The following is a 26,243-nucleotide window of genomic DNA, read 5'->3' on the forward strand; positions in this document are numbered from 1 at the left end:
TAACCACTTCTTCCTATTTTACAAATACAGTACTTAGAAAAAGAATGAGGTGTCCGATTGGCAGGCTGTCTAGCTCAAGTCCGTTTCCAAGAGATTTGGATACTTTTACATCAGCAGCTGCTGATATAGAGCTTCAAGGATGCAGCTTACGGTTTATAATGTTCACTAAATGGTGGTTAATGCAACGTAATATTAATCCAAAATCAAAAGAACACCAGCTCACAGCAAAGCGTTAGGGACAGGCAAGAAAGATAGCATATGAAGCAGAGAGGGAGGGAAAGTAGCAAAGAACTAGCCTGAGTAGTAGTTGAAGAAGCTGAAGGGATGGTTGACTGAAAGTGTCAAAGGCAGGAAGCAAACTAGAGCAACATGATAGTGGCCCACTTTCAAAATGTTAATTCCTGCCTTGAGCTGAATGTGGTGCCGCAACCCATTCTACCAGCCCTGCAAGCCAAAGGGAAACCTTTTCTGTGTCACCTTTCTCATAGTCAAGGAGGACTGTGGTGGCAGTTGGTTTTTAGAAGGAAAAGTGGGATTTCTAGTAAGGAAAGCATGTTCACAGGATACCACAACTGTGTGCAAATGATGCCTGAGCAAAACTGGGACTGTGCAAGACTTTTGATGTGAACTCATTGGAGAAGAGCCATAGCTTAGCATAAGAACATCTGCTTTGCATGCAGAAGGTGCCAGTTTCAGTTACTGGCATCTCCACTCTTCGAAAGCTAGATGGACTTGGTATGAGGCAGCTTCCTATGTTCCTCTGCCATTGCGAAACAGACGACCCCACAGATCATCTATGTGAAGCAACTGGGTTTAATTGTACATGTTATTTTACACCGACATAAAACACTTTGCCTTCTGCAAAGTAGCAAGTTGCAAAATGTTAGTTATTTGGTTCTTATATATTCCAGAAAAAAATATGTTCTTGACACTTCCTTCTGTTGATCAAGGGAAAGAGATAGGGTATCAGCAACTACCAGAAGGATGTAGACACATATTGCAACCTGCCTGAATCAGGACACTGAATACACAACAATGGTTGCACGAGTTAACCACTCCAAACCAGCTGCATTGGGATCTAAATGCAAGGGCTTGCTTGTAGCTTCTTTTCCTCTAGAGAAGTTTTCAAAAGTTGGTTCAAAATCTGTTTCTACACCTAGATCAGCACCCAATGGGCCATTACCATGCTAAAATCTCACTGACTCATTACCAGTTTTCCTTCTCATCTTGCAGACATTAGACTACCACGAAGGCTTTGGCGCAGTTGGCTAGAGGCTAACGAAGGAGCTCCGATGAGAAGCTACTCGAGTTGAATCGGCACAAATTAGCTTTCAACCCTGGTTCTTCTGCGTTTGACCATTTGTGTCACACAGTCAAGAGATTAAGGACAGATCTAGACCAAGTGGCACCACTAATTTAAAATGTTTACTTTAGATTAATGCATCTTCTTTTGCCTTTTCTGCACAGCACTGTATTGAGAAATGTGGGGTATTCTTATTGGATGGACATGTTAAAGGAAGTTTATGATGGGATGGTTTGGTCTATCTGTTTACTTCACGAGAAGCCTGTAAGTGCCACTGTTCCTTTATCTTCAGTGCATGTGATGGAAGAGCAGATAAAGCACCTGCAGGGTCAGCAAACTTTTTCAGCCGGAGGCCGGTCCACTGTCCCTCAGACCTTGTGGGGGGCCAGACAATTTTTTTTTGGGGGGGGGAATGAACAAATTCCTATGCCCCACAGATAACCCAGAGATGCATTTTAAATAAAAGGACACATTCTACTCATGTAAAAACACCAGGCAGGCCCCACAAATAACCCAGAGATGCATTTTTAATAAAAGGACACATTCTACTCATGTAAAAACACACTGATTCCTGAACCATCCGCGGGCCGGATTTGGAAGGTGACTGGGCCGGATCCGGCCCCCGGGCCTTAGTTTGCCTAGCCATGACCTAAAGGGAAACTGGCAAATAAGAAACAGCATTGCTTTGCCTTTGCAAAAAAGGCATCACAATACACAAAGCGCAACAGGCTGAATAATAATAACCGTAAACATTTTATTGGTTATTTCCTAACGTAAAGGTCTAGCCCAGTATGTGCAATATATACAGTTCATATGTACGGTATATACAATAAAATGTTTACAGTTATTATTGTTCAGCCTGTTGCGCTTTGTGTATTGTGATAACTGTATTTGCGTAGCAAGGTATTGAATATGTTTTGCAAAAAAGGCAGCAACACACCAACGTGCTATTTCTGCAATAAAGATCAATTAGCATTTTGATTTAAGTCCTTCGTAGTAATGTCTGTTTGTTAATGGAAGCACTCCCAAGAAGGCAGGCGGTCTGATTCTTCTTACGCACTGTGGGTCTAATCTTTAAGTTGTTCTAGGTCCAGCCATCTGTATCAATTACTACCATTATTTAAGCTGCAAAATACTGCCAACAGTGCACTCAGGACAAGTGAAACTGTGTTTATTCCCAACACATCAGTAAATGTATTGACTTTACTTCTTCTCAACTCATTGTCATCATGTTAACATAGCAATCAGCAATGTGAAGTGGAGAAAGATTACTTTGGATTAAGTGCTGTTAGACAAGGTGCACCAGAACATCCATCCTAATAGCTTGGTGAAGTTCGTAAGTAACTTAAGTTAGGGATGGGCAATATTGTGAACCAAAAATAAATAATCCAGGGTCATAGTGTCAAATGGCATGCATACAGAGCCACGGTATCCCAAAGGAAAGAAAGATGGGGAATGAATGCTGTAAACACTTGTAGCCAATGTCAGAAATAAAAATACGAGCCTCAGAAGAGTGGGGTAGATTGCAATTTCCCTTGTGCATTAGAGCAGGGGTGAGGAACCAAAATATCTGGAGGGTCAAAGATTCCCTACCCCTGGTTTAGAGACAGCTGATTGTAATGTTATTGCTTAGCTTACTGGTGCTTGTTCTTTGCTCTATTAGCACCTATCTCCAAATATCTCACTCATTCACCCAAACACTAGCTGGATACCTCTGCCCAGAGGACCTTTATTCAAATGTACACATTGCTTTTAACTATGTTAAGAAAGCAGCTTTTAAATGACAGCAACTTATTTCATTGCTGAATGTCTCCATGAAGAACCCCAAAATGCAGAGTTTATTTTGAAGAAGCTGCAGTTGCCACTGTGTGTCAGAAAAGAAGCTTAATATGAATCTGCATACCCTTCTCAGGGTACAATATTTCTGAGCTCTGTTTCCAATGAATAAGTGTACACAAATTAGGTTTTGGAATCAATTAAGAACATTAAGATCACAGTAGAACAGCAGCTTGTCAAATCAATCAAAAAATATTCTGATATCTGAACAAGTTTTAAATAACTTTGCTGTGAAAATTGGAAAAAATGACTATCAAGATGTAACTTGCATAGCATTTAAACTGAATGAACTCATGTCAACATATACAAATCCCAATATTCCTTTCACAAGACACCTTTCCCCACAAACTGTATTCTCTCTGTGTGTATTCAGAACCAACTGCTCACTAGACCCCTTTTTCCTATGCAGCAATCTGAATAACTGCAAGCACTGCAATCCATTTTTAATGTCACCGATGATCTTGTAGTGTTCTGCCCCTTTAAGTGATTTGCATAAGTTTTAAAACTACGTAAGGACAAAATGCACATTTATTAACAACTATTTTAAAAAGGCAATATACAGGCAAAATTCTTTAAAGTGCAACACAACAGAACATGTCTGCAACATTCAGATTGCTCAAATCTCCACAAAAGGAGGAATTCATTATGAAGGGGAAACAATTAGTGTCCACAGTTGTCTGAAAACAATTTTCTGACCAGGTATCAAGACAGATTGTCCTTGTTGCTAAGTGCCACATGTGAGACACTCACAATTAGCAAAATAATTGAAATCCCCTTTTCCTTTTAGTATCCTGTAGTGTCCATGTCTCACGCCAGACATCAACCCTGTTACAGAAGGGCACTAATGTAACCCTTTGCTTTTTTAAACATATTTCAACCACGGTTGGGGAACCCCTTTATATACACGTAGACTGATAAGTATGGGAAGTGTGGTTGCTTCAAAAGAAGGACAAAAATACCCTGCCAACAACAAATATCAAGATACCACGGAGGACATAGTGCCCAGTCTAAAGCAAGCATTTTCCTGGATTTGGCCGTAATATTTTTTTTTAAGGTGCCACTCCATTTGGCACTGACCAAACTTGCTTTCAGGTTTTGCCATCAAATTGCTTTCCAATCTCTTGTGTTCCTGAGATAAGCATATTAAAAGGATACGTCCCATCTAAAGCTGCCATGAGGATAAACGATTTATGCTTCCAGTTTCCCAGTGTCTGTACGTCAAACACGCTTTTAAAGCTATCAGTCCTCTCCAAGGCGCCACTTCTGGGACTCTTCCTGACGCACGTCGGGCCTGATTTGGTTTCTCATGCCGCCCAACACATTTGACGTCGCCTCCGTTGCCATTATGAGAGGTTTCACCACAGTTGGCGGGATCTGGCGGAGGACACCTCCCACCGCTCCAGTGACTCCTCTGTTCTCATGTTCTCGAGCAGCAGTTTCATAGATGGTATGCGCCGTATCGGTAATCCCCTTAAGAGAGTCCCAGACACACAAAACAGAGTGTTAAGAACTGCACCATCTCCCTTTAGTGAAGTAAACTGCTTGGGGAAGGGGGGGCGGTGGGTTGGGTCATCAATCTTTATAAGCCCCAGAATCCCTGTCAATTACATCCCATTATTCACCGCAATGAAACAGGGAAGCCCTTCCCACAGAGCAGCAAAACGGTGAATTCAGTTCTTGCAGACCCACACTGGCTAAGTAGCTTGATGCCCATGTGAGTCACCTAAGCTCCAGAAGCTGGTTTCAAGGCGAGTAAATACAACCAGTGGTGAAATGCAGTGTGTGGCCTGCTGGGCCGCACATTGGGCAGAAAAACAAAATGTCAAGCATGGATTTAAATCTGTTCCTAGTCGTTGGAAAGAAACCAACGACAGAGCAATCAGAGCCAGCAGTGGTTAGGGGTTCCAGCGCGTCACAAAGGGCAGCTGAAATGCCACATTCCACAGATACCAAGCAACTGCAACCCTCTCTTGGGTGTCCACCTGAGAAACCAACATGGAGAAAATACCACTCCCCTAAGGAGAATTGAAATTATTGTGCAGAAAAATGAAGGATATATAGCCTCATTAAAGCCATAGCAATATCCTAAAAATGGCATCTATCCCTCCCTCAGTGAATGCAATGCAGATGGCCAGAAGACAATGGTAATGCTCCTTACCTCTTTTACAACGCTGTATGCTTTGGCCACACCTTCACGAAGGTCCACAGGTTGATGAGCCAGGCGGTAGCGAGAAAGTCGTTTGATCTTCTTTGTCTCAATTAAACTAGGCCCGGGGGAAACCATGTCATAAGCTGTTTCTGCAGCTGCCTAAGTATCAGTTTCAATAAATAAATCAAAAACACATTCTCTTATCACGTGTGGTGAGCCAGTAAAAACCTAGATATGGCCATAATATCCAATTATTTGTACATTATGATAAGCCTCCTAGCTTTTTAAAACACAAGCCAATGCTAAATATTAAGAATACATTCACATCTCCCAGGGCTCCTTGTAATCTATCTATCCACTCCTGCCGATTCCCAACATACACTAAGACATGGTCCAAAAAAGAGCAAATTATGGCGTTCAAAGGGACCAATTAGAGCACACCTTCATTTTCTCTCAACTAAGTTAATTATTGACATTCACTTCTGTAGGGATATAATATTTCTTGGGGGTATTACTGTGGTGTGGATAAAATCAGTCTTTCATCTCCAACCCTACGCTACCTGGGCTCTGCTGACATGATTTCCACGGGGAGCTGCAATACGCATTCCCACAGTCTCTTTACAATATATAAGCCCTCCTCTCTCACACAACGCCTGCTGCATCTACAGATATTTTGCCAGCAATGAATAGACATGACTTCCAAAGGGAAAAAAAAACCCAGTGTGTTAGCATTCATGCCTAACTCTTTAAAATGCTATTCCAAATACCAAGCTACCGAAACATCACAGGCCACACCTTCCCTCCTCTTAATTAAGGATGAAACAAGAGAGATCTCAGTTAGCAATGTAATTGTAGGCTTTAGTTGACTTCTGAAACCATTTCCCAAAATCTTGTTTGCTTCAAATAAGATTAGAACTCCTTTGCCTATCCCCATCGATGAAGGGGAAACATACCTGTATGGTCTGAACCATTCTGTTTGTCAGTTCCAGTGCTGCCATTGCAGTAGATGTACCAAAAGAAGCTGCACCTCTCTGAAAGCCTCTTACAATGCGGCCGTCTTTTCGGTATTGTTCTATTGGTAACCACACCAAGTCTTTTAGACCCTGCACTGTAATTAAAGATAGCATGCCATGGATAATCGCTCAGGAAAAATATTCATTCATATGAATGCATGTGCATAGAATAAAAAACAGAGAGGCTTAAAAAATACTGCAGGAACGTACCTAATTGAACCAATGAATGCATTGGCCCGACTCCTCCTAGAATACCTGGTAGCTGGTTTTTCTTGATGTCGTTAATCCATTCTGAGATGGCGTAAGAGAAAAGCTTATCCACACCTAGCAACCTGTGTGTGTACAAAAGTAACATTTTGTTACCTAAAGAATGATAGGAAGGTATGATGGAGAGACTACATCACTTATTGCTACTAAAATCTGTGAATTACTTTGGCCAGTTATCAACCAAACAGTTCTGCTAGAGCAAGCACCGTTGGCTGCACTACAGAACTTCCCTCCCTCTCCATGTGCACCTCTAAATATGTTTTGGGGTTCCCCCAGCTCTCTGGGGCAATTTAGGGGGCACACAGGGGTTTCACAGAGACAGGAGAGGGAGGGAAAGTTCAGCTTTGCAGCCCAAAGTGCTTGAACTAGTGAAATTGTTCTGTTTGTCTTTCCTTCACAGCAAACACAGGGCAGGAGTCACCTCACCAGCCCCGTCAGCAGAAGTCCTGCGCAAAGACTTCTGCCCTCTTGCTTTCCTCCCTTTGTGCACCCCCCCCCCAAATTGTCTTAATGGGGCCAAGAACCTGCAGAACGGTGCACAGGGGGAGACGAGTGGGGATAGTTCTGTATAGCAAGTTGTAATGCTTGTACAGATAGAACCATTGGAAGAGTGCAACACTGAATCCCACCCACCATTACAATGCTCGGTGTTGGTTTTCCTGGAACGGACAGCCTAACACACAGCAACTCCATTAGAACAACTGGAGAAACTTACCCATGTCTATAGCAAAGCCTCTTCAGTTTCAATTCTGAGCAGTTTAACTGAGCAAGCCCAATCAGAATCCCAGCTAATGTACCCTGAAAGTTAAATGGGCCAAACAGTTCATAAGCAGCAAATAAACACCAAAGTATTCTTGACTGCCTTTCATCATTTCTTTACTAAATTAACTGTATTTATAAGTTGCCTCCCAAAATAAAGTCCCCGGGTGTTGTACAGAAAAGCAAAGGAAATGCTAGAATAAGAATTCAAAATAAGCTTCAGAAAGTCGATTGGTGCAAAAGCCAAACACAAAATATAATAAAAACGGAATAAAATACAACCAAAAGCATAGAAGCTGGCATCACCATCAAGTTACAGGAGGTTAGAAGCCACCAACCATAACAACAGGGACTAAGGTACATGATCTTAAATGGCCTGGGAGAACAAAGGCAGTCTAGGCCTGGCATCGAAAGGACAACTTTAGCTTTCCTAGAGTAAGCATTCCACAGCCATCACTATGAGGGGCCACCAATGAAATTATGCCCATTTTGCAGTTAGGTATGTAAGTTTTACCAAAAGGTCTTTCACTACTACCTACTGAAGAATGCCATCTGAAATTTAATGGCATATTGGGTTCTGGATGCTTTAACTTTCATGAAAGCATGAAACTTTAATGCAAGTTGCCTGCAGTGAACAAGAATCTCTTCCAGGTGACAAAGAAGAGTTGGTGTTTTTTTCTTTTAAACCACAAATGACCCTCAAAATGGATGTGTGGGAGAATGGACTGGTAAGAATCTTTGCAGGCTACTAGCTTTTCTGGACTTATTTGCAAGACCATAAGTTTAGCAATCTTTTGATTTATTTGAAGATTTTGAGCATATATGTATCATCTTTCCAAAATAAAGAAAGAACTATTGAATGTGACACTCCAAAAGGCTAATTTTATCAATAAAAATCAACAAACCTGATCCATAGAAACATGCTTGCCATGGTAATCAAGACGTATTGGAACTTCTGATGTAAATCGAAATTCTCTAAAAGGAAAAATACGTTGATAACATGCTATACAGAAACAAAAACACAGTTGGAAGATTGGGATCAACAGATAAAACCTAAGGTGGTAAAAAGTAAAACTAACATCCCTGAGCCCCATATTTTTTTTAGGATCACTAACCTTCACCTATATTTGCTAAATCCCCAACTTTCTAGGGATTTAAAAGTTGCCAGACCTACTAGTCATCTTAATCTCACAAGAACCAGTCTCATACTTCTATTCTTTTTGATAATGTTTATACTCATAAAAGTCACCTTTAGGAAAATTAAAGTGCAGTGTAAGAATACAGTCATACCTTGGATCTTGAACAGCTTAGTTGCTGAACATTTGGCTCCCGAAAGATCGGAAAGCGGAAGTGAGTGTTCTGGTTTCTGAACGTTTTTTTGAAAGCCAAACATCTAACGGGGCTTCTGAGGCTTCTGATTGGTTGCAGGCGCTTCCTGCAGCCAATCAGAAGCTGCGCTTTGGTTTCTGCACGTTTTGGAAGTCGAACAAACTTCCGAAACCGATTCTGTTTGACTTCCAAGGTACGACTGTACTACATGCAAGCAAGGCTTGGTCCTGTCCTGTGAAGGAAACTTGTATTTCCTACTATCTTTTTAGTTTAGCATCAGATGAAAACAGTCACATAATATACATTGTGGGGGCAGTATGAATATGATGAGCTTAAACATCAGATGGGCAACCTTTTTACCCCCAGGAGCTACTTTCCAGTGGATGGGACCAGACTCAGTGGTAAGTGTGGCTAAGGCTGAAATCCCCCGCACCCCTTTTTATGTTAATGAGTGTTTTTTTAATACACATATCCTTCCCAATCTTACACAAAAGGCACAAAGACAAACAACTGCCCCCTTACATGCAGGTGCATTTAGTGCACACACGCAGTCTTCCCACTTCTCTCTTTTTTACCCACAAACACACACTAACCACTCACTATCAATGCAGTCAAGATCAGGGATGCTATTAACAGTGCAAGGACTGTGATCTTTACCCTACTGAGCATGGATAGCCTTACACATGCAGGTTCCTTATATATACATGCATATACACTTTGCTACTCATATAGGGTTCTGGACTGGGGCTACAGATGGAAGAAGTCCACTGATTATAAAATAGATGCTTCTGGACTGCAGAAATTAAGAGTTTACCAAATGAGTGAAATAAGAGGTGACTGTAACTTCTCTAGACTAGAGCATCTCATGGATCTAAGGTGGTGGTAGGGGGGGAATCTGTGGTCCTCCAGATGTTGCTCAACTACAGCTCCCATCATTCCTGCCCATTGGTCATGGATGCTGTGGCTGATGGGAGCCAGAGTCCAACAGCACCTGAAGCCACCTGTGATCTACGTCTCAAGGTACCTGAAAAAGATTGGCTGGTCACTGAATGGTGCCTCTTCGTGTGCAAAATTATGGTCATCCCCATTGAGCATATCCACAGAATCGACACTTCCGTTCTGGCTCGCTCGCTTGTGTAAGGAGAAAGAAATGACTGGACTTGGCTCTTTGAAGCTGCTGTGGTGCCTGGGCAAGGTACATGTCACTTCTGCACCAGGAGGCTTCTTAACTGCAAACAGATAAATAAATGAATGCTGAAATCTAAGGCTGCCTGCCAATGAAAGAGTTATTTGTTTGCAGCTCTGCTGTCCATGTATATGTTTCTATGAATTCATTACCAAAAAAAAGGACAAATTATTTACCCTCGGGATCTGGAGTCATTAGGACTTCTACTTCTGTAGACAGGCTAGTGAAAAAATCCTTCAAGAAAAACAGGGCATCCTGAAACATAAAAGTAGCATATAAATCACAAACAAGTGAAACCGCCTTATATACCAGGGGTGGATAAACTGTGGCCCTCCAGATGTTACTGAAATACAACTCCCATTACCTTTGGGTGATTGGCTATGCTGCCTGAGACTGATGGGAGCTGTAGTTCAGCAACATCAGGATAGACACAGCTTGACCATCCCTGTTAAGACACTTCTTTGAGTTCAACAGAAGGAAGGGATAAGAGAAAATGCATTTTTGCATTTTTATATACATCACACACGCCTATAATAAGCCAGTCTTCTGCCATGATAAAAAGGGGAATGCAGAGAAAAGGAATGGATTATTCTGACACAGGCTGGCTCGATTCTCAATGGCTCCCATTAACATCTATGAGTGAGAGTAAATGGGCTGCCAGCCAGGCAAGTTGAGAAAGAGCAAAACAGGCCCTCAGGCAGCTACTGGCTCCATGAGTGGAAGGGTTAGGTTGAGTTGCGGTGGTTTCCCATGAGCCCCTTTTACTTTCTCCTATGCTTTCCATTCATATTGAGGAAAATAAAAGTGCTGCATGGAGAAGCACTGTTGCAATGATGGCAAAAGATCCTTACCGCCTGTCAGTGAGTGGACCACACAAGCAGGTGCAAAGATACACTGTGCACAAGGCACAAAAATACACACTGAACATACATCCCTGGAGGAACCTCCATCCATAAATACCCTGCCCACCATGATTATGAGATTTTCTCCAATGATTAACAAAAACATTTTGGCTATAAGTTGTTTTGGGTTACCTTTGGCAAAAGAAAACAACCAACAAATTCAATAAATAGCAACAACAACCATCTGTACTTCATAAATGGTTCTCTTTCTTCCACCGAAGCAAGTTACTTATGCAATAACGGCAACTTTGCACAATTATAGTTGCAAACTTAATCAAATCACAACTTTGCAATTCACACCCACAAAATGTTTACTACAGATTATAGGAACGAGTGATTAAGGAATCATTACACTGCATAAATTCTATATATATATTTTCCTAAGAAGTGTTGCTTGCTAAACCAACCTGGTCAATGTTGAGACGAAGTGGCATTAATGACACTCGCAAACAACACTCCTGGGGCGATCTGCCCGACTCTGGACGAACATGCAAAGCTTTGACCGTCAACTGAAGTAACAAGCGAAGAGAGAAAGAAAAGCTGAATAAAAATGAACGTATATTTGCGAATTGCTCTGAGAGCATATATAAAAGATACAGAATCTTTACGGCAGAATCATTACTGGGTGCTTTAAACTTGTGTCAAAATTGCTGTCACTCTAATTCAATGCAGTAAAAGTTGTAGCCATTGCGTATGTGAATTTTTATGGACTGTTTTTCAAGTCCCAGTGGAGGTCAGACACAACTTTAGTGGAACACATACTTCTACACTGCATGTTGATGCCACATCTATTCTCAGCCCCATCATTTCTACATTTAGCAAGTTGTTACACGGCCTTACCATATTAGAATGTGCCTTCCTAGGCATCTCCTTACTGCAGTAGAGGTAGAGAAATTTATTCATCTGTGATGTAGCCAAGCGATCTCTGATCTCAAGATCTTGAACCACAAACACTTGACGAGACACGGGTTGCTCCAGCAGGTTGACCTCACATTCTGCTTCGCCAGATGGATATACCTCATGCTGGAATTTGACCTTATAACCAGGAAAGGCAAAAGGCAAGAACTCTATTAAGACCCGCCCCCTGTAGCATTTGCAATGCTTTTTGATACAGAGTTGTCACTTATAAGTTCGGGTGGCTTCAGTGGCAAGGAGTGCCTGTTTCCAGCTGCGGCCCATTCACCAGCTATGGCCATTCCACTCTCTGCCCTTTCTAAATTCAAAAGGTCCAAGTATATACTGCTATGGCTCACAAAAAGGTCCTCAGATTTTAGAGCCTGAGGAAAAGGTCACATTGCCTCTGTATTTTTGTAATACTTCATATCCTATGCATGCCAAACAAATGGGCAAATACGGTCCCCATCAGTTGTAGAGAACTTCCCAGCAATAAAGAACAACTGTCGCCATTTCAGTTATTCTTACCTTACTTAACTGTATTTCCATCAAGAAATCTGGGTTCCTTCCTCTTCCACCACAGACTGTGTTGCGTCCATGCCTTGTTGGTGTGTGAGAAGGAGAGCTCTGAGGACTACTGGAATAGGAGAAAGGGCATTATTTTTCCATTTAAACTTTAAGTTTGGCTTGCAACAACTGTTTCAGTGCTCAACTGGTCATCTTTTGGTGCTGTATTACAGTGGTACCTCGGAAGTCGAACAGAATCCATTCCGGACATCCGTTCAGCTTCTGAAATGTTCCGACTTCCAAAGCACGGCTTCTGATTGGCTGCAGGAAGCTCCTGCAGCCAAATGGAAGCCTTGGAAGCCCTGTCCGACGTTCTGCTTCCAAAAGAAAAACTTTTGTTTTTTTATTGTTTGGGAGCCGGAATGTTCGACTCCCAAGGCGTTTGGGAGCCGAGGTACGCCTGTATTATTATAACTTTTATTCTCAGTGTATTCTCAACACTACTCTGACATTTTGTAAGGTGAGGATTTTTATGTCTCTATAAATAGTAAACAAACTGAAGAGTAAAAAAAGAAAAGAAAATCAACTTGCTGCCACTGTTAACCAGACTGCATTTTCCTCTTCAAAAGAACTCGATGGACAAGCATTCCATAAGTATTAGGAAAATGTAAAGTGGCTTTTAAAAAAACAAACCTTTCAGAATACCCTCACTGAAAGTACATTGCCTGCTTTTACCACCTTAGATTCGACCAACAATTAATCACATGCTTCAAGGGAATGCCAGCCAGGAAGAAAAAAAACACACATTTGAGTGCATACTTTCAAGCTGCCATTTCCACTTGCTCAGATGGAGCTCCAGAGCAAACTGAATGAGATGGTGTCCTGACACAGATAAATAATATCCCTTTATGCACTAGCCCAGCAAGTTTTATGTTCTGAAGACAAATGCATCTTTTTCCTATGTAAGAAGGTAATAAACAATTTTCTGCCATGTTTAAGAAGTGGAATGCAGAGAAAAGCAATGGACTATTCTGAGGGAGAGTAAATGAGAAAGGGCAAAACAACCCCTCACCTGGACACAGGGTTCAGTTTTATGTTTTGAAGACAAATGCATCTTTTCCCTATGGTATGAATTTAATAAACTAATACCAGAAGTACTTACATGTAACTCTTAGCTGGAGACGTAGGGGGTGCATTTCCAAAGTCCTTTCCCCCATAAAGGTGCCAAATGAGTGAGATTTCTTTCACAACGTAGCGCACCAATGGGATAGGAAATCTCAATGGCCCTTTGTTTGTGTCTGCCTTCTTTACCGGCAGACTGAAATGGTTCTCTTTTATCAGGATCGCATCATCAACCATCGTTTTCACTACTGGCTCTTCTACTTTATCCTAAAAGGTTACAGGAGATTAAGTGCATGCACATTAAATGCTATTTAATTTTTTTAAAAAATCATCCATTTGTTGTTGTTTTTCTGTGGCAAAACTATAAATATTGCTTGGCTCCGAGCTGTTAAGTTTACTGCAGGTTTGTAAATAGGCACTTGCCTGTGGCCAGTGGCAAGGAAGAACGGCCTTCAAAACGACCAATTCTGCTAATTAGAAGGTAGCTGGAGACTAACATAGGTAAAATTTGGGGGCTAGCATTTTCTTTTGATTTAGCTTGACTCTGCTTTCATCAAACAGAAGGGCTCCTTTCCTTTCCCCAAAGATAACCTCTAATTCTAACATTAAAAATACTGAAAACAGCACTTCTAATGCATATATAATACATAGTAGCAGACTTCATGCTACATTTTGCACAAAATGGCAACTACCCATTTCTCCTCATAGCATGCTGTAGTTATTGCCCAATTTGAGCAACTGCCTTTAAGGTCATTTAGCAATTGTGTTATCAAACTGCTTTGCATGGATTTGTCATGTCACATTCCAAAAGGATGACCCAGTGAGAAGCTCTCCAGATCCAACACAGATTGTCTTCATTCAACAGCTGTTAACCTATGAGTTTTAAAAGGTCACATTTGATTTCTTATTAACATTAGGTTTTCCTTACAGAGACAACAGCTTTCGGTGCAAAAAGAATACAGAAGTCATCGTTTTCGGAAGGTACATCTCCTATCGCTTCATTAATCATATGGGGAGTGAATGAAGCATAAGTAGGACTTGGCTCCTGAGAGAGGTTCCCACTTTCATCAGGAAACAGGAAGAGATCTGAGCAAGTTGGTGCTGGCGTTTGTGTCTTTTCATCCAAAACTCCTGGGAGAAGAGAAACAAGACACTTCTATCAAGATTAAGCAGGTGAAGTACGAGAAGAAGGCATTTAACATAGGGTTGCCAGATTTCAAACAGTGAAAATCAGGACAGAAAAAGTTTTGCCCAAAGTTGTTCAGCTTTTCTTTGACAAATCCGCAAAAACTGTTTTTCAGCTACTTTTAGGAAAACAGCAAAACAGCACTGCCCACAGATTTTCATGGACATATTTCTGATTTCCACCCAGACACTGCTAGAGATAGCAATATTCCGCATATGTCTGGGAAATTCCAGATGTATGGCAACCCTAATTTAACAGGATTGATTTGAAATACTGTATTTAAATGGCATCTCTTTAAAAACAGAAGAAACCTGGAAAGATCTACCATTAGTTTGTGGCTTAGAGGGGGAAGTAAATTGCTGGGTTTCAATCTCTTCCATAGCATCACTCATTAAATCCCGTAAAATCTGTTGGTCAGCTTCTGCCAGGATTGGACCTTGGGATGATGGCCGGCTAGAGAAATCTGCCTGGAAGATAAGAAATACACCAATCTAAACTTATAAAGGAAATACAGTGTAGTTCTTGATAAATATCTGTAGCTATGATGCATGCTAGCTTAGTATGTTACAAGAGTGTTGTTTCTCAACTTTACAAAAGTGATCTAGTCCAGTAATGCCTTTTCATACCTTAACATTTTGCTTGGTCGCTCCACAAGTATTCTCTATCTTTGCAGGTGGATTCAGATCACCGTAACTTGCAATATACTGGATAAGATTCATTAACGCAGCACAGGAATCTGAGCATGTTCTAATGTGGATCACATCACTGGAACAATGGAGTTCAAAACGTGGCTTACTCTAAACAGACAATAATTCAAAATCATGTCCGACACCAGCAGAAGATGCACTTTTCTTAAGTCAGTCCTGAATGTACGATCAAGGCACCAGACATATGTGTTTAGAAAATGACCCAGTATGTTTAAGAGCCAAAGTCAATTTCAACCACACTTTTTTGAACAAGTATCTCAAAGTCCAAAGCTTTATTATACTATTACTTAAAAACACACACACGCTCCAAAACTTAAACCACACATAATTTAGCTTTTATATTTTAACTCAGTTCCTTACTCTCTCTCCATCAGATCCAGGTTTCACTGCCCTTATAGTCAGTTCTAAGAGTCCCATGTCCATAACTCGAACATAATCTGAAGAAAACAAAATAATTATCTGCTAAACTCCTGAATTGCTGCTTATGCCTCATATTTAAGACCTCAAATGCCCTCATGATGATGGACTGTTTTACGACTGAAACTCAAGCCCTTTCTAAACTACAGAAAATGAGCAGACAGCGCCCCCACCCCAGCTATGATTCTATCTGCTTTTTTTTTGTCTTATGAATGGGAATGATTTTAGAATGACTATTTTAGTGGCCAATTTTGTCTTGTGCTTCCATGGACAACTTTACAGTTGTCCAGCAATAAATCCAGAATTCATTAATATACTGGGATGCCGGTTGGCTATTTGATTCTGATATGTTGACCATAACTAGACAACAATCACATGCATGGGAAATTCAGAACGACAAAGCTTCTTTCCTCCATCATGCTACATCAGACAATCGTGTCCAGTCAGCTAACAGTTGCTTAACATAAAAACACCTTTTAATATCCTTACTAGTTACTTGGAATTGTATGAATCCCTTTAAAAGCTGAAATGCACTTACCTCTTTGGAGGTTCACTGCAACATTACACTTGTCAGACAGATGCAAAGCAGCCTCATCCAAGATTATTCTATAACAAAAAGGATGTTTTTTAAAGAAATTACATTTTCCAACAATTTTGTAAGTGTTGAAAGAAATATAAGTTAAATGTGGGATTTGTTAAAGTTCTTAACAAACTTTACCTGAGAGTAGAAGATGATTTATCCAGTGCCACACTACTTGAAATGCTAAATGTTTCAACGGTAAGAAGTGATCTAGTTGGCAAAAACAGAGGCCTACCCAAAAATAAAAAAATAAAAATATTTGAAACATATTTGGAAAGCAAGCAGTTCAGAAATTCAAGTGACCATAAATAAACTTGACAAACTGAATATTAAAGCAACTGGTTCAGGACAACAGTTGACTTAATAGGCTGATACAAACACTTTATTTGTTTAGCTTACCTATAATTCAGGGCACAACTCCAGAGATGGACGTGAAAAGTTGTAACAGAAGCTGGAGGATTATATCCCAACACAGGCTCATCAGAAATGTTCAAAAAATACAAAATCTACAATTACAAAAGTGTAAAGATAGGCCCACTGTATTCTAATCAAGTAAGGCAACATCAGCTGTCACTGAAAGATTTTGCAGACTATATAAAAAGGAGAAGAGATGGATAATGTATTTATTGTAAAGGCATATTTTACTCAGAAGAATGGGGATTCCCAGTTATACAGGACTGAGCCACACAAAGCAAGCTTACAGGAACTCCAATACTCAGTAGGAATGCTCTACGTTAGAACATACACCCCCCCCCCCCGAGAATGATCTCCAGATAGACCATAGAACATTTAGCAAATTAACATACCTGTTCATGCCAGCTTAAACCTGAAGGAAGTACTCTGTGTTGAAGAGTGGCTCCTCTTAGTCCAACAGCAACTAAAAACTCCTACAAAAACAAGTTCATCCAAAGTATTCATGTAAATACTTTCAGAGCATATACAGATATAGATATATAGATATTAATTTCTAAATACAAACCTTTGTATTGGTCTCCAGCTTATTTGATTGTATCTTAACTGCAACAGACAACATGCTTAAGCAGTCCACTCCCACACCATCTGAGGAAGCCCTACTGAGACCTTCTTCTTCCGAAAAGTAAATAGTAGGCTCTAACCAATGGGGTGGCGTTGCACTTGGGAGCCTTACTTCAGATGGACAGACAACTCCATCCACCACGCCTGCAGAAAGACGGCTTTGTGGTTAGATGGTCCTTCAAAGAGGTTTGGAATTGAGGTACAAAAAATCCACATATTTTACTCTAAAACTTGCTAACATCTGGCTGATGCTCTAAACACCCAAACTTTGTTAAGTAAAACTGCAGGGAAGATTTCTAAAATCTTATCAATCGTCAGCAATTTCTTCTGTTATGTATACTGACAAACGGAAATACTATTCTTATTTTAAAAACAGAACAATGCATTTTGGAGTAGTTCTCTTCTAGGAAAGGCGGCCTTCAGAAATAGCTGCAGACATCCAACACAACTTTCTTACTGTACAAATAGAAGGTTTTGCAACCATAGGTGTACTTAGAAAGAACTTTCTATATGTCAGCTCTGAATTGGTTGTTATTAGCAATTCACCCTCCTGTGTTCACATAAGCACCATGACTAGCTCCTTAGACATATTATGAGTACATTTCTTTCCATATGCTTACGGAATGCAGTTGTGGTGGATAAATTGGACTGCAGTAGACTTACATTTGTAAAGAAGTAATAATTCCCAATTTGGATTCATATATTTGTACTGGGGGGGGGGACGACTGAAAGGCAAGTGCTCTAGAATATTAAATCAAATCAAATCAAAATTATTTGAGGAACATATATAGGAAGGAGGAGTTGCTTCTCACTGATCTTCAAACTGTAAGGCCCACAAACCCTAGCTGTCAAGGTTTTGTATAACTTGCTAGATGACAATCACTCATTTTCTCCCTTACTCAACCCCTTACCTTTTTATAGCTTGGAACACAAACATTATTTCTACACTGACATTTCATACCTTGATGATATAAGCTGAGGCTACTGGAATGGAGACAGATGTAATGCTGGTCTTCAAAGCCTTCATACTTTGTCACACAGAACAGCGACCCACTACTGAACTCAAACCAAAATTCTCCATGTTTGTCTTCACATACACTCCCATCGTCCTGCTAGAGAAAGAATCAGGGAATTATAGGTTGTCTGAAAAGATCCCTCTGCTTAGTCCACACTTTATCTGAAGCAATCCCATCCTTTAAAACAAAAAACCAACATCATCCCTTACATACTATGAACATTCAACATGCTACCATAGTGGTTTATGCAGAATAGTCAAAATAAAATCTCTAGTCAAGCTATTATGGGTTCTCTCACCCTAGATGTCATACCTTGACATCAGTGAAGATTGACACTAATCCATGGTTAATGTTCAAAAGAACTGACAGAAAACTCTGCGTGTTCCTGTTCTGGGATTCAGTTTTTTTCTTTCTCCGGGAACAGTAGTTTGGATCAACGGTGGAAAAATATTGGAGTGTTTCCTCCTCAGACCCACTATCATCATCTACAAAAGGCAAAGCAAAAAGCAAGTGAATCTTTGACCATCCACAATAAACAGCTTATCATAGAAAGTAAAACCACATTTTTTAAAAAATAAGGATGCTAAAAAATAAGCAGATTTTAAATTGTCCCTCAGGAACAGCAAGTAACCCCTTTATGTATAGTTTCTCCCTCTATCAATTCAGTAGCTTCAGCTGTATTAGAGATACACTTGGACTTTTATAGGCTTAAACATAATAATTTAGTAAGATGTTTATAGTATATTACCATAGTGAATAGTAGATTTGAACTGACTGTCTTTACTGAATGTGTTGATCAGCTGGCTGGCCACTGAAAGTCCAACACCGTAAGAAATATTTTCAAATGTTTCTACAGGAGATGGAGCTGTGGGTTCCCACAGTAATAAATCATTACTGATCCTAGAAAGGGGGAAAATACAGGCATATATTAATCTGAACCTGGAAGAACTTGAACAAAGGCAGGTCTGTGATCTGGAAAAATGAACTGATAATGGGTTTATTTTATTTAACTTAACGAAATGTATATGACGCTTGATTACAGTAAAACACCTAAGTGGCTTACAAGCAATATTTAAATTACCTTCATGCGAAGCTGAAAACAAATACTTAAAAACATTTAAGAGAGAATTAAAAGTAACAGGAAAAGATTGAAGCACATCAACTACCATGTATCTGGATGGGCTTGCCTAAGCAAAAATGTCTTAAGCAGGCACCCAAAAGACTACATTGAAAGCACCCGCCTGATGTCAACAGGCTGGGCAGACTAGAATACAGTCAAATCTTGGTTCTTAAATGGCTCCCTTTTCAAATGTTTTGGCTCCCGAATGCCAAAAACCCAGAAGTAAATGATCCGGTTTTCAAACATTTTTCAGAACCCGAACGCCCGACGTGGCTTCTGCTTGAGTGCAAGAAGCTCTTGCAACCAATCAGAAGCCGCGCCTTGGTTGTCAAAGGTTTCGGAAGTCAAGTGGTCTTTGGAACAGGCATTTTGTGGAACCTGTAAAGGGGCTAGGAAAGGTGATTCTAGCCCAAAGCAGGAAAGGGAAGTGAGAGGTGGCATTAGCTGTAGGGTGGAAGTGGTGGAAAGAGCTTTCCCCTGCCTTCTGCTCAAAAAAGGCCTCCTCTGGATCCAAATCATGGGTCACGCAAACCATGAAAGCTAGTGCTTATACTTACCGATTATATAGCTTTTCATAAAAGGTCTTGTTTGGGAATGTTAAATACACATTTGGTAACATGAGCTCCAGTACATAATGAGAATTGCTGATTGCTTTATCCTGAAACTCAGTCATCTCCAGTGCGTCTCCTGGCATCACCATCTAGAAATAAAAACATCATCTCAGGTATATCTGAGGTATATCTGTGGTTATTATTAGCCTTCCTCAAACGTGTCTCGGTGCAATGTACAAATTGCAATGACAGAGCATCTAAAAACAACACAGGAAATAACAACAAAGTAAATAACAGCATATTACTTCATATTGTTTTTAGATGCTCATGTAAGTTACACAGGCTTGCCTTGGGGAAATCGTTGAGACCATGCCAACTAACCAAACAGCGTAAGTTGAGCAATTTACGATGGCTAATTATTTGTTGAAACTGAATACAACAACTGGATGCAAAAAATGCCATACAGATAAGCCCTTTGTGCTTACTTCTTCATTCTCAAACATGACTCGACGAGAGGAAAAGGGAGATGGCTTTGGTCTTCTAAGATCACACACATCCTTCAGGGAGTGAGATCCTCCTTCTTCCTCTTCTTGAAAATGACCATCAACCTCCTCTTCATCCTCAGGAGCTATCCTTTCCAGAATGGAGTGCACAGCCAGTGGGTTTATTTTAAGTACAATCCTAATAGTCAAATAAGAGGAGGAAACTGTGACTAATTCCAGAAATAGTTACGCATTTTGTGGCAATGAAAAGGTTCTCATAAAAGTTTCTACAGCTATTTCCGACACACACAAAATCTATTTCCATGTTATATAAATGTACTTCCCCTAAGTAGGCGGAATATGTGTCAAGCATGAATTGTTTCTCAGCTTTCTGCAGTTCTGAACCCTGTGTATTAAGAGTGAGGAAGACCAGTCTCCTGGGCAGCACTGAAACACTAGAAGTGACTATATAACTGATATTAAGAAACTGGACATGCTTATAATGGTGGAAATAAGAGTACCTTTAGTAACCCTTAGTCCTACAGTAGAAAGAGACAAGCATGGGTTTATGCTGGATTAATAAAACCTCCTCCTGAGTGTTCTCATTTTATCTCAGACATTTAATATATTTTCCAAATGAGACCCACACTGCCGTCTTTTTATTATAGTTCTGTTATTTCTGCTGTTTCGCTAAGTACTGTCAAAAATAGTTTTTAAAATGTCTACATATTATAGATGTTTTTAGTAGTGGTTATGATGGCTTGTTTTTAGTAGTGGTTATGGAAGAGCAAGAGTGGTCATATTCAAGCCATAATCATTGATGGGGGGAAAACACCATTCCAACATCAAGAGTACTTAATTACCAGACCAACACAACCTAGATTTAATTTAACTCTGATCTAAACAGTTACAGTTTTTTCAGCAGCAGCACATCAGAAGCGGTTAGGATTTTCACAGAGAACAAATAGTATTTTGTTTTACCGTGGCCAGTCAAAGTTGTCTGATGAGATCATCTCTCCAACTACACCACTGGAAACTTGAAAAAATTGTACAGCTGATTCCTCTTTGCCTTCTTCAAATGATGCTATGGTGAAACCGAAGAAGATTATGTTGTGCATGCCTAGGACTAACTGCGTAGCCATTTAATCATGAAGAGATTAGCTTCTTCATTTAGCAGTGACACAAAATCAGCCTTTCTGAAACAATTTTTCCTTTTCCATCACAAAGAATGGAAAAGTAGCTCCTTGTTAGCTCTGAAAATAATTTAGATAGTGAACTCCTCCGGCATCAAAAGAGGATTGCAGACTACTATGATTACTCAAGACCAAATATCTCTAACTATCATGTAACAGTCGTGTCTCAAATGCCAAAGATTTATTGGGCTTTGTCTAAAGTTGCAAAAAAAGAAGTAACAAGCGAATTTCCCTGTAATCTCATATGCTATATATATGAAAACTGTCTTCCTTTCCATTCTCTCCGAAGAAAGCCTGCATATTCCTATAATAATAGAAACTGGAACAATAAATAAGTATCATCTTACTAATAGGTCCCTCATATTGCCCAGGAAGAACGTAGCTACAACCAGGATTTTGGGTGGGTAGGTGCAACAGTACTAAGTGGTGCTGAGTACCAGCAACCCTTTTTTCACTTCCCATGCCAGCCATTTTGTGCTGGCATCCACTGCACTTTTATCAATATATGGCACCTCAAACAAAAAGCACTGGCTACAACCATCTATTGCAACCAATAGAGATCCCTTCGCTTACCAGTTAGCTCTTTAAAAGTGAGTTCTAATTTAACTTGCTCTGGAGTTGGTCCTCCTGTAAACTCGGTTTTGAGTTCCATATCTGCAAATTCTAAATGAAGAATTTCTTTCTGAAGCGACTTCTTGAACCAAGGTCCTCGTTCTGGGTCTGACCGCAGGTCAGGAATTGGGAAGCGAACTGAGAGCTTCAAAGCTGGTGCAGTCACTTGTACCGACATTTTGCAATTTGCAGGAGTACGGGAATCGTCCAGGAAAACTTCAGCAAATGCCTTGTGCTGAAACAATTGCAAAATAAGGGGAGGGCAAACAAATATTTTTAGAACAATTCTGAGGGGCCAAAAACACAACTTAAGGGGCAACATCCAATGTCACATGAACACCCCCTTCCAAATTTTCTTTGGAGCACACACACCAAACTTTCTGGAGTGGATTTTGGAGGTGTGCAGAGAAAGGAAGAATCTATTCCGGCAATGGTGTCCATTCTGCTGGCTAACAGACACAGCTGAATTTCACATCTCACAAGGTTTTGGATCACCTCCCACCTTCAAGAGAAGCTTTGATGGGGATTCAAGCACGGCAGTCAAAAGCAGTTATGTCCACAGTCCATTGCATTACAGCAAACATGTACAATTTAGTATAAATTATAGAAAGTCACAGTCATTTTTAATGCTTCATTGTACATTTCAAGCACTCTTAACAGTATTCGTTGTTTAATGTGGGAGCACTGTCTAAAGCCAATTAACAAAGGTCTAAGCAAATAGCTGTTATACTGCAAAAAATGGTTCATCATAGATCAAATAACACTGGTATAACTTTTGTTCCATCTCCCCTCCCTAAACTTTTCAATGAAGTTCACACACTGAGTTGCAATTAATCAACTTCTGAGTGGGACAAAACCTTGCACTGTAAAATTATTTATTAAATTATTTACATGGAAGTGTGAACCTGACAGATAAAAGCTGCCACATGCCATCTTGTCATTTTCCTTTTATCAGTGATAAAATTACAATTACTTTACCAGGCTAATGTGTTTGTTGTAGGAGGTGTACATGTGTGATGCCATCATCTCCACTGTGGTTAACTTCTGCGGCTGAAGCAGTGAATTTAGTCTGTCCACAATGCTGATATCTAATTCACAGAAAGCTGGACTCAACTTGATTTGTAAATCTGCTTTCTGGGGGACAGAGCTCAATCTCCCTTGGCTACCCTGTCACAAAAAAGTAAAATAAATAGTCAGTGGCAAAATACAGAATTTTCTACAGAGCTACATACACACAACTTGGATTATAGATTTCAATTGTTTTTATTCAAAAGATAAGAGGAAATAATATTTTCTAATCTACCTGAGGCCCTCTGTTATCCGAGTGCTTGTAATGGAGCTGAAGGCAGGAGAGAGGGTGCAGCTTGTTCCCTTGTCTTTCAGAGTTAAACATTAGCAGCTATAGCAAAATAAAAGGCAGTGGTGAAATGCAAGTATATTTCACAAGTAATTAAAATCCCTGCATTGTAGGGGGTTGGATTAGATGACCCTCAGGGTCCCTTCCAACTCTACAATTCTACGGAAAGCAAATACACTGATTAGGGAGGAAGACAAAATTATCTACTAGAAGGTCACCTTATTCAATTTGTTTCTCTACCAGATGATCTGCTGTAGTCTAATCCATTACAGACCTTCGGTATTTTTGACATTTTATGAGTCATCTAGAGAAACTTGCAGTGACACAACAATTCTATTGCCAAGATGCCATCTCTCTTTACACTACAAGCTGGATGTGTAAAGAGAAAATATGGAGCTTTGGGAAATTTACAAGACAAAGGAGAAGTAGTCCAGCAGAACCAGGGGTCTTCTTATCATGCTCTGGTCAGTGATGTCAAGAGCGTCCAGGAAGGGATGGAGTAATTCTGGAGTATTATGCACCAGGGGCATCCGTAAACCCCATCACCGGGGTCAACAAAAATGACCTTTACCTGGAGCCAACTTTTCTATATCCTAGTAGCTGTAGCCTTGCGCTGACAGCAGGCCCATTGATCCAGAAATGGGAGGTTAACCTTTTTTGCTGATTCCCTCTTCACCTGCAGTGCTGTGCCACCTGCCACACTGTTCTAAATAGTCCCCAACACTCTGGAGCAGATTTTGGGGACACGCAGAGGGGGCAGGTGGGCAGGCGGAGGATAACTCAGCACAAATCACCTCTCTCCATTCTGTTGACAGAAGCCTCTGCCGGAGCAAAGAACCTTCTGTCAGCACAGGCGATAACACTGGACATAGCCCTTGGGATGAAAATATATCATTTGCAGCTGACAAGAGAAACTCTTGCTGAGCTACAGTGCTGATAAAACATGCACTCAGGCTATCCAACTGCTCCTTTAATACTAGAACGTGGAGTGACCCCAATTCCACAAACAGTACGGCACATAGTACAAAAGCTTGCAATATGCGAGATCCTTCCCACACAACCTGAAGCAAGAGATTTTTAATCTCCGAGCCTAATTTAAAGTGAAATTTCTAATCGAACGGCTCAAGTTATTGAAAAATTCCAGTTGTAGCACAAAGTGCCAGGTTCAACTAACTGGTCCCACTAGTGGAAGCCCATGCAAGGATTGCCACCAGTGCAATGCGGTCCGTCCCCACCCTTGCAAAATTGGCCCAGTGTGGAGGTGTCAAAAGGACCTCCAGAACAGCAAGAGAGGGGAAGAGTTTGGATTTGGATTTGATATCCCACTTTATCACTACCTGAAGGAGTCTCAAAGCGGCTAACATTCTCCTTTCCCTTCCTCCCCTACAACAAGCACTCTGTGAGGTGAGTGGGGCTGAGAGACTTCAGAGAAGTGTGACTAGCCCAAGATCACCCAGCAGCTGCATGTGGAGGAGCGGAGACGTGAACCCGGTTCACCAGATTACGAGTCCATCGCTCTTAACCACTACACCAAGCTGAAATGCTTGTGCTGATTGAACATCTGGAAAAGTGTGACATTGAATTCCTCCCCAAATAAGCATTCCTATGGAACACTTGGCCACTGAACTCAGTTTACTTGAAAGCAAATATTCACAGGACAGTACTATTGGAGCATTAAGAGTTTTTGCAATACATTTCAATAGCTAGTGTTAAGTCATATGGATTTCTACCTCTGTATAGTGAGGTATGTCAGAATGAGAGTCCATGGAAAAGAGGCACTCCAGAAGTTCCATCTGTCCAATATATAAATCTGTACTCAAACAACGGGAAGCCAATCTCTGTCTTTGTTCATAGGATACTTTGATGTCTGTGCCTATAAACCTATGGCAAGAAACAACGGTATAAAACTGCATAAACTGAACACCTATAGTCATTCTGCATTGAAAATTATTTAAAATATCATAAAAATACATCAGTCATTAAACTGCCAATGTCACTGAAAGAAAACAAGGAGAAAGATGCAATTTTGCAATCTTATTCCAGCACATGTTAATGCTTAATTCCTTGCAAAACATACAAAGATGTGTTAAAACTGCAAGGCAGAAGATAAATAATGAAAAGAACTTATTTATATAATAGCTCCCCCCCCCACTAGTGACATCTTAATTCACATTGCCAAACAAACATCCATGTCCTTCCTCCACTGTAGAAGACGTTTGAAATTAAATGCAGCGATTTCCAATGCAACATTGCCCTAAACCAGCTTTCTGGCAGCTGATGCACACACAAAGGTTATTCATTAATTTCACTCAAGAAAGAAGTTCTGCGAATGCTACAGGATGCTGAACCCTCTACTAAAGTCAACGGCAAACCTCACTTCTTGTAGGACTTGTGTGCACATTGGAGGGCAAATGAATTTCTGAATCTGAAATTATTCAAGAAAGAGATCTGCTCGTGATCATACCAATCTATATTTTGCATGGTTCAGTACGAATCTTCTAATGCCTATAAAGTCGTACCTTGGTTCTTGAACAGAATGTGTTCCTGTTCGACTCCCGGAACTGTTCGAAAACTAAGACACGGCTTCTGATTGGCTACAGGAGCGTCATGCAGCCAATTGGAAGCCGCGGGAGCCGTGCTGGACGCTCAGCTTCCGAAAATTGTTTGAAAACCGGAACACTCACTTCTGGTTTTCGATTGCTTGGGAGCCGAAACGTACG

General features: G+C 40.5%; 1 protein-coding gene across 4 annotated transcripts in view; it reads right to left on the reverse strand.

The window, feature by feature from the left end:
- Positions 1 to 3,649: 3,649 nt before the first annotated feature.
- ATG2B (autophagy related 2B) overlaps positions 3,650 to 26,243 on the reverse strand; it is a 40,286-nt gene continuing 17,692 nt past the window's right edge. For 2 of the 4 annotated variants that reach the window (XM_083609109.1, XM_083609108.1), the window contains exons 12-42: positions 25,254 to 25,404; positions 23,470 to 23,565; positions 23,145 to 23,333; positions 22,128 to 22,401; positions 21,343 to 21,445; positions 20,365 to 20,560; positions 19,886 to 20,028; positions 18,957 to 19,108; positions 18,521 to 18,693; positions 18,154 to 18,301; positions 17,137 to 17,336; positions 16,964 to 17,044; positions 16,557 to 16,663; positions 16,296 to 16,388; positions 16,116 to 16,183; positions 15,521 to 15,597; positions 15,080 to 15,250; positions 14,779 to 14,920; positions 14,196 to 14,398; positions 13,308 to 13,534; positions 12,167 to 12,275; positions 11,585 to 11,779; positions 11,152 to 11,253; positions 10,019 to 10,097; positions 9,681 to 9,885; positions 8,233 to 8,302; positions 7,284 to 7,366; positions 6,512 to 6,633; positions 6,242 to 6,396; positions 5,298 to 5,447; positions 3,650 to 4,609 (exon numbers count right to left, since the gene is read on the reverse strand). In XM_083609109.1, the coding sequence (XP_083465235.1) occupies positions 4,379 to 4,609; positions 5,298 to 5,447; positions 6,242 to 6,396; positions 6,512 to 6,633; positions 7,284 to 7,366; positions 8,233 to 8,302; positions 9,681 to 9,885; positions 10,019 to 10,097; positions 11,152 to 11,253; positions 11,585 to 11,779; positions 12,167 to 12,275; positions 13,308 to 13,534; positions 14,196 to 14,398; positions 14,779 to 14,920; positions 15,080 to 15,250; positions 15,521 to 15,597; positions 16,116 to 16,183; positions 16,296 to 16,388; positions 16,557 to 16,663; positions 16,964 to 17,044; positions 17,137 to 17,336; positions 18,154 to 18,301; positions 18,521 to 18,693; positions 18,957 to 19,108; positions 19,886 to 20,028; positions 20,365 to 20,560; positions 21,343 to 21,445; positions 22,128 to 22,401; positions 23,145 to 23,333; positions 23,470 to 23,565; positions 25,254 to 25,404 (4,495 nt within the window). In that variant the 3' untranslated portion in view covers positions 3,650 to 4,378. Of the gene's footprint in view, positions 4,610 to 5,297; positions 5,448 to 6,241; positions 6,397 to 6,511; positions 6,634 to 7,283; positions 7,367 to 8,232; positions 8,303 to 9,680; positions 9,886 to 10,018; positions 10,098 to 11,151; positions 11,254 to 11,584; positions 11,780 to 12,166; positions 12,276 to 13,307; positions 13,535 to 14,195; positions 14,399 to 14,778; positions 14,921 to 15,079; positions 15,251 to 15,520; positions 15,598 to 16,115; positions 16,184 to 16,295; positions 16,389 to 16,556; positions 16,664 to 16,963; positions 17,045 to 17,136; positions 17,337 to 18,153; positions 18,305 to 18,520; positions 18,694 to 18,956; positions 19,109 to 19,885; positions 20,029 to 20,364; positions 20,561 to 21,342; positions 21,446 to 22,127; positions 22,402 to 23,144; positions 23,334 to 23,469; positions 23,566 to 25,253; positions 25,405 to 26,243 lie in introns of all 4 variants that reach the window. The other 2 variants (XM_083609107.1, XM_083609106.1) reach the window with 1 other exon arrangement.

This window comes from Podarcis filfolensis, assembly GCF_964270895.1.
Source record: "Podarcis filfolensis genome assembly, chromosome: 1".
Taxonomy (NCBI): Eukaryota; Metazoa; Chordata; class Lepidosauria; order Squamata; family Lacertidae; genus Podarcis; species Podarcis filfolensis.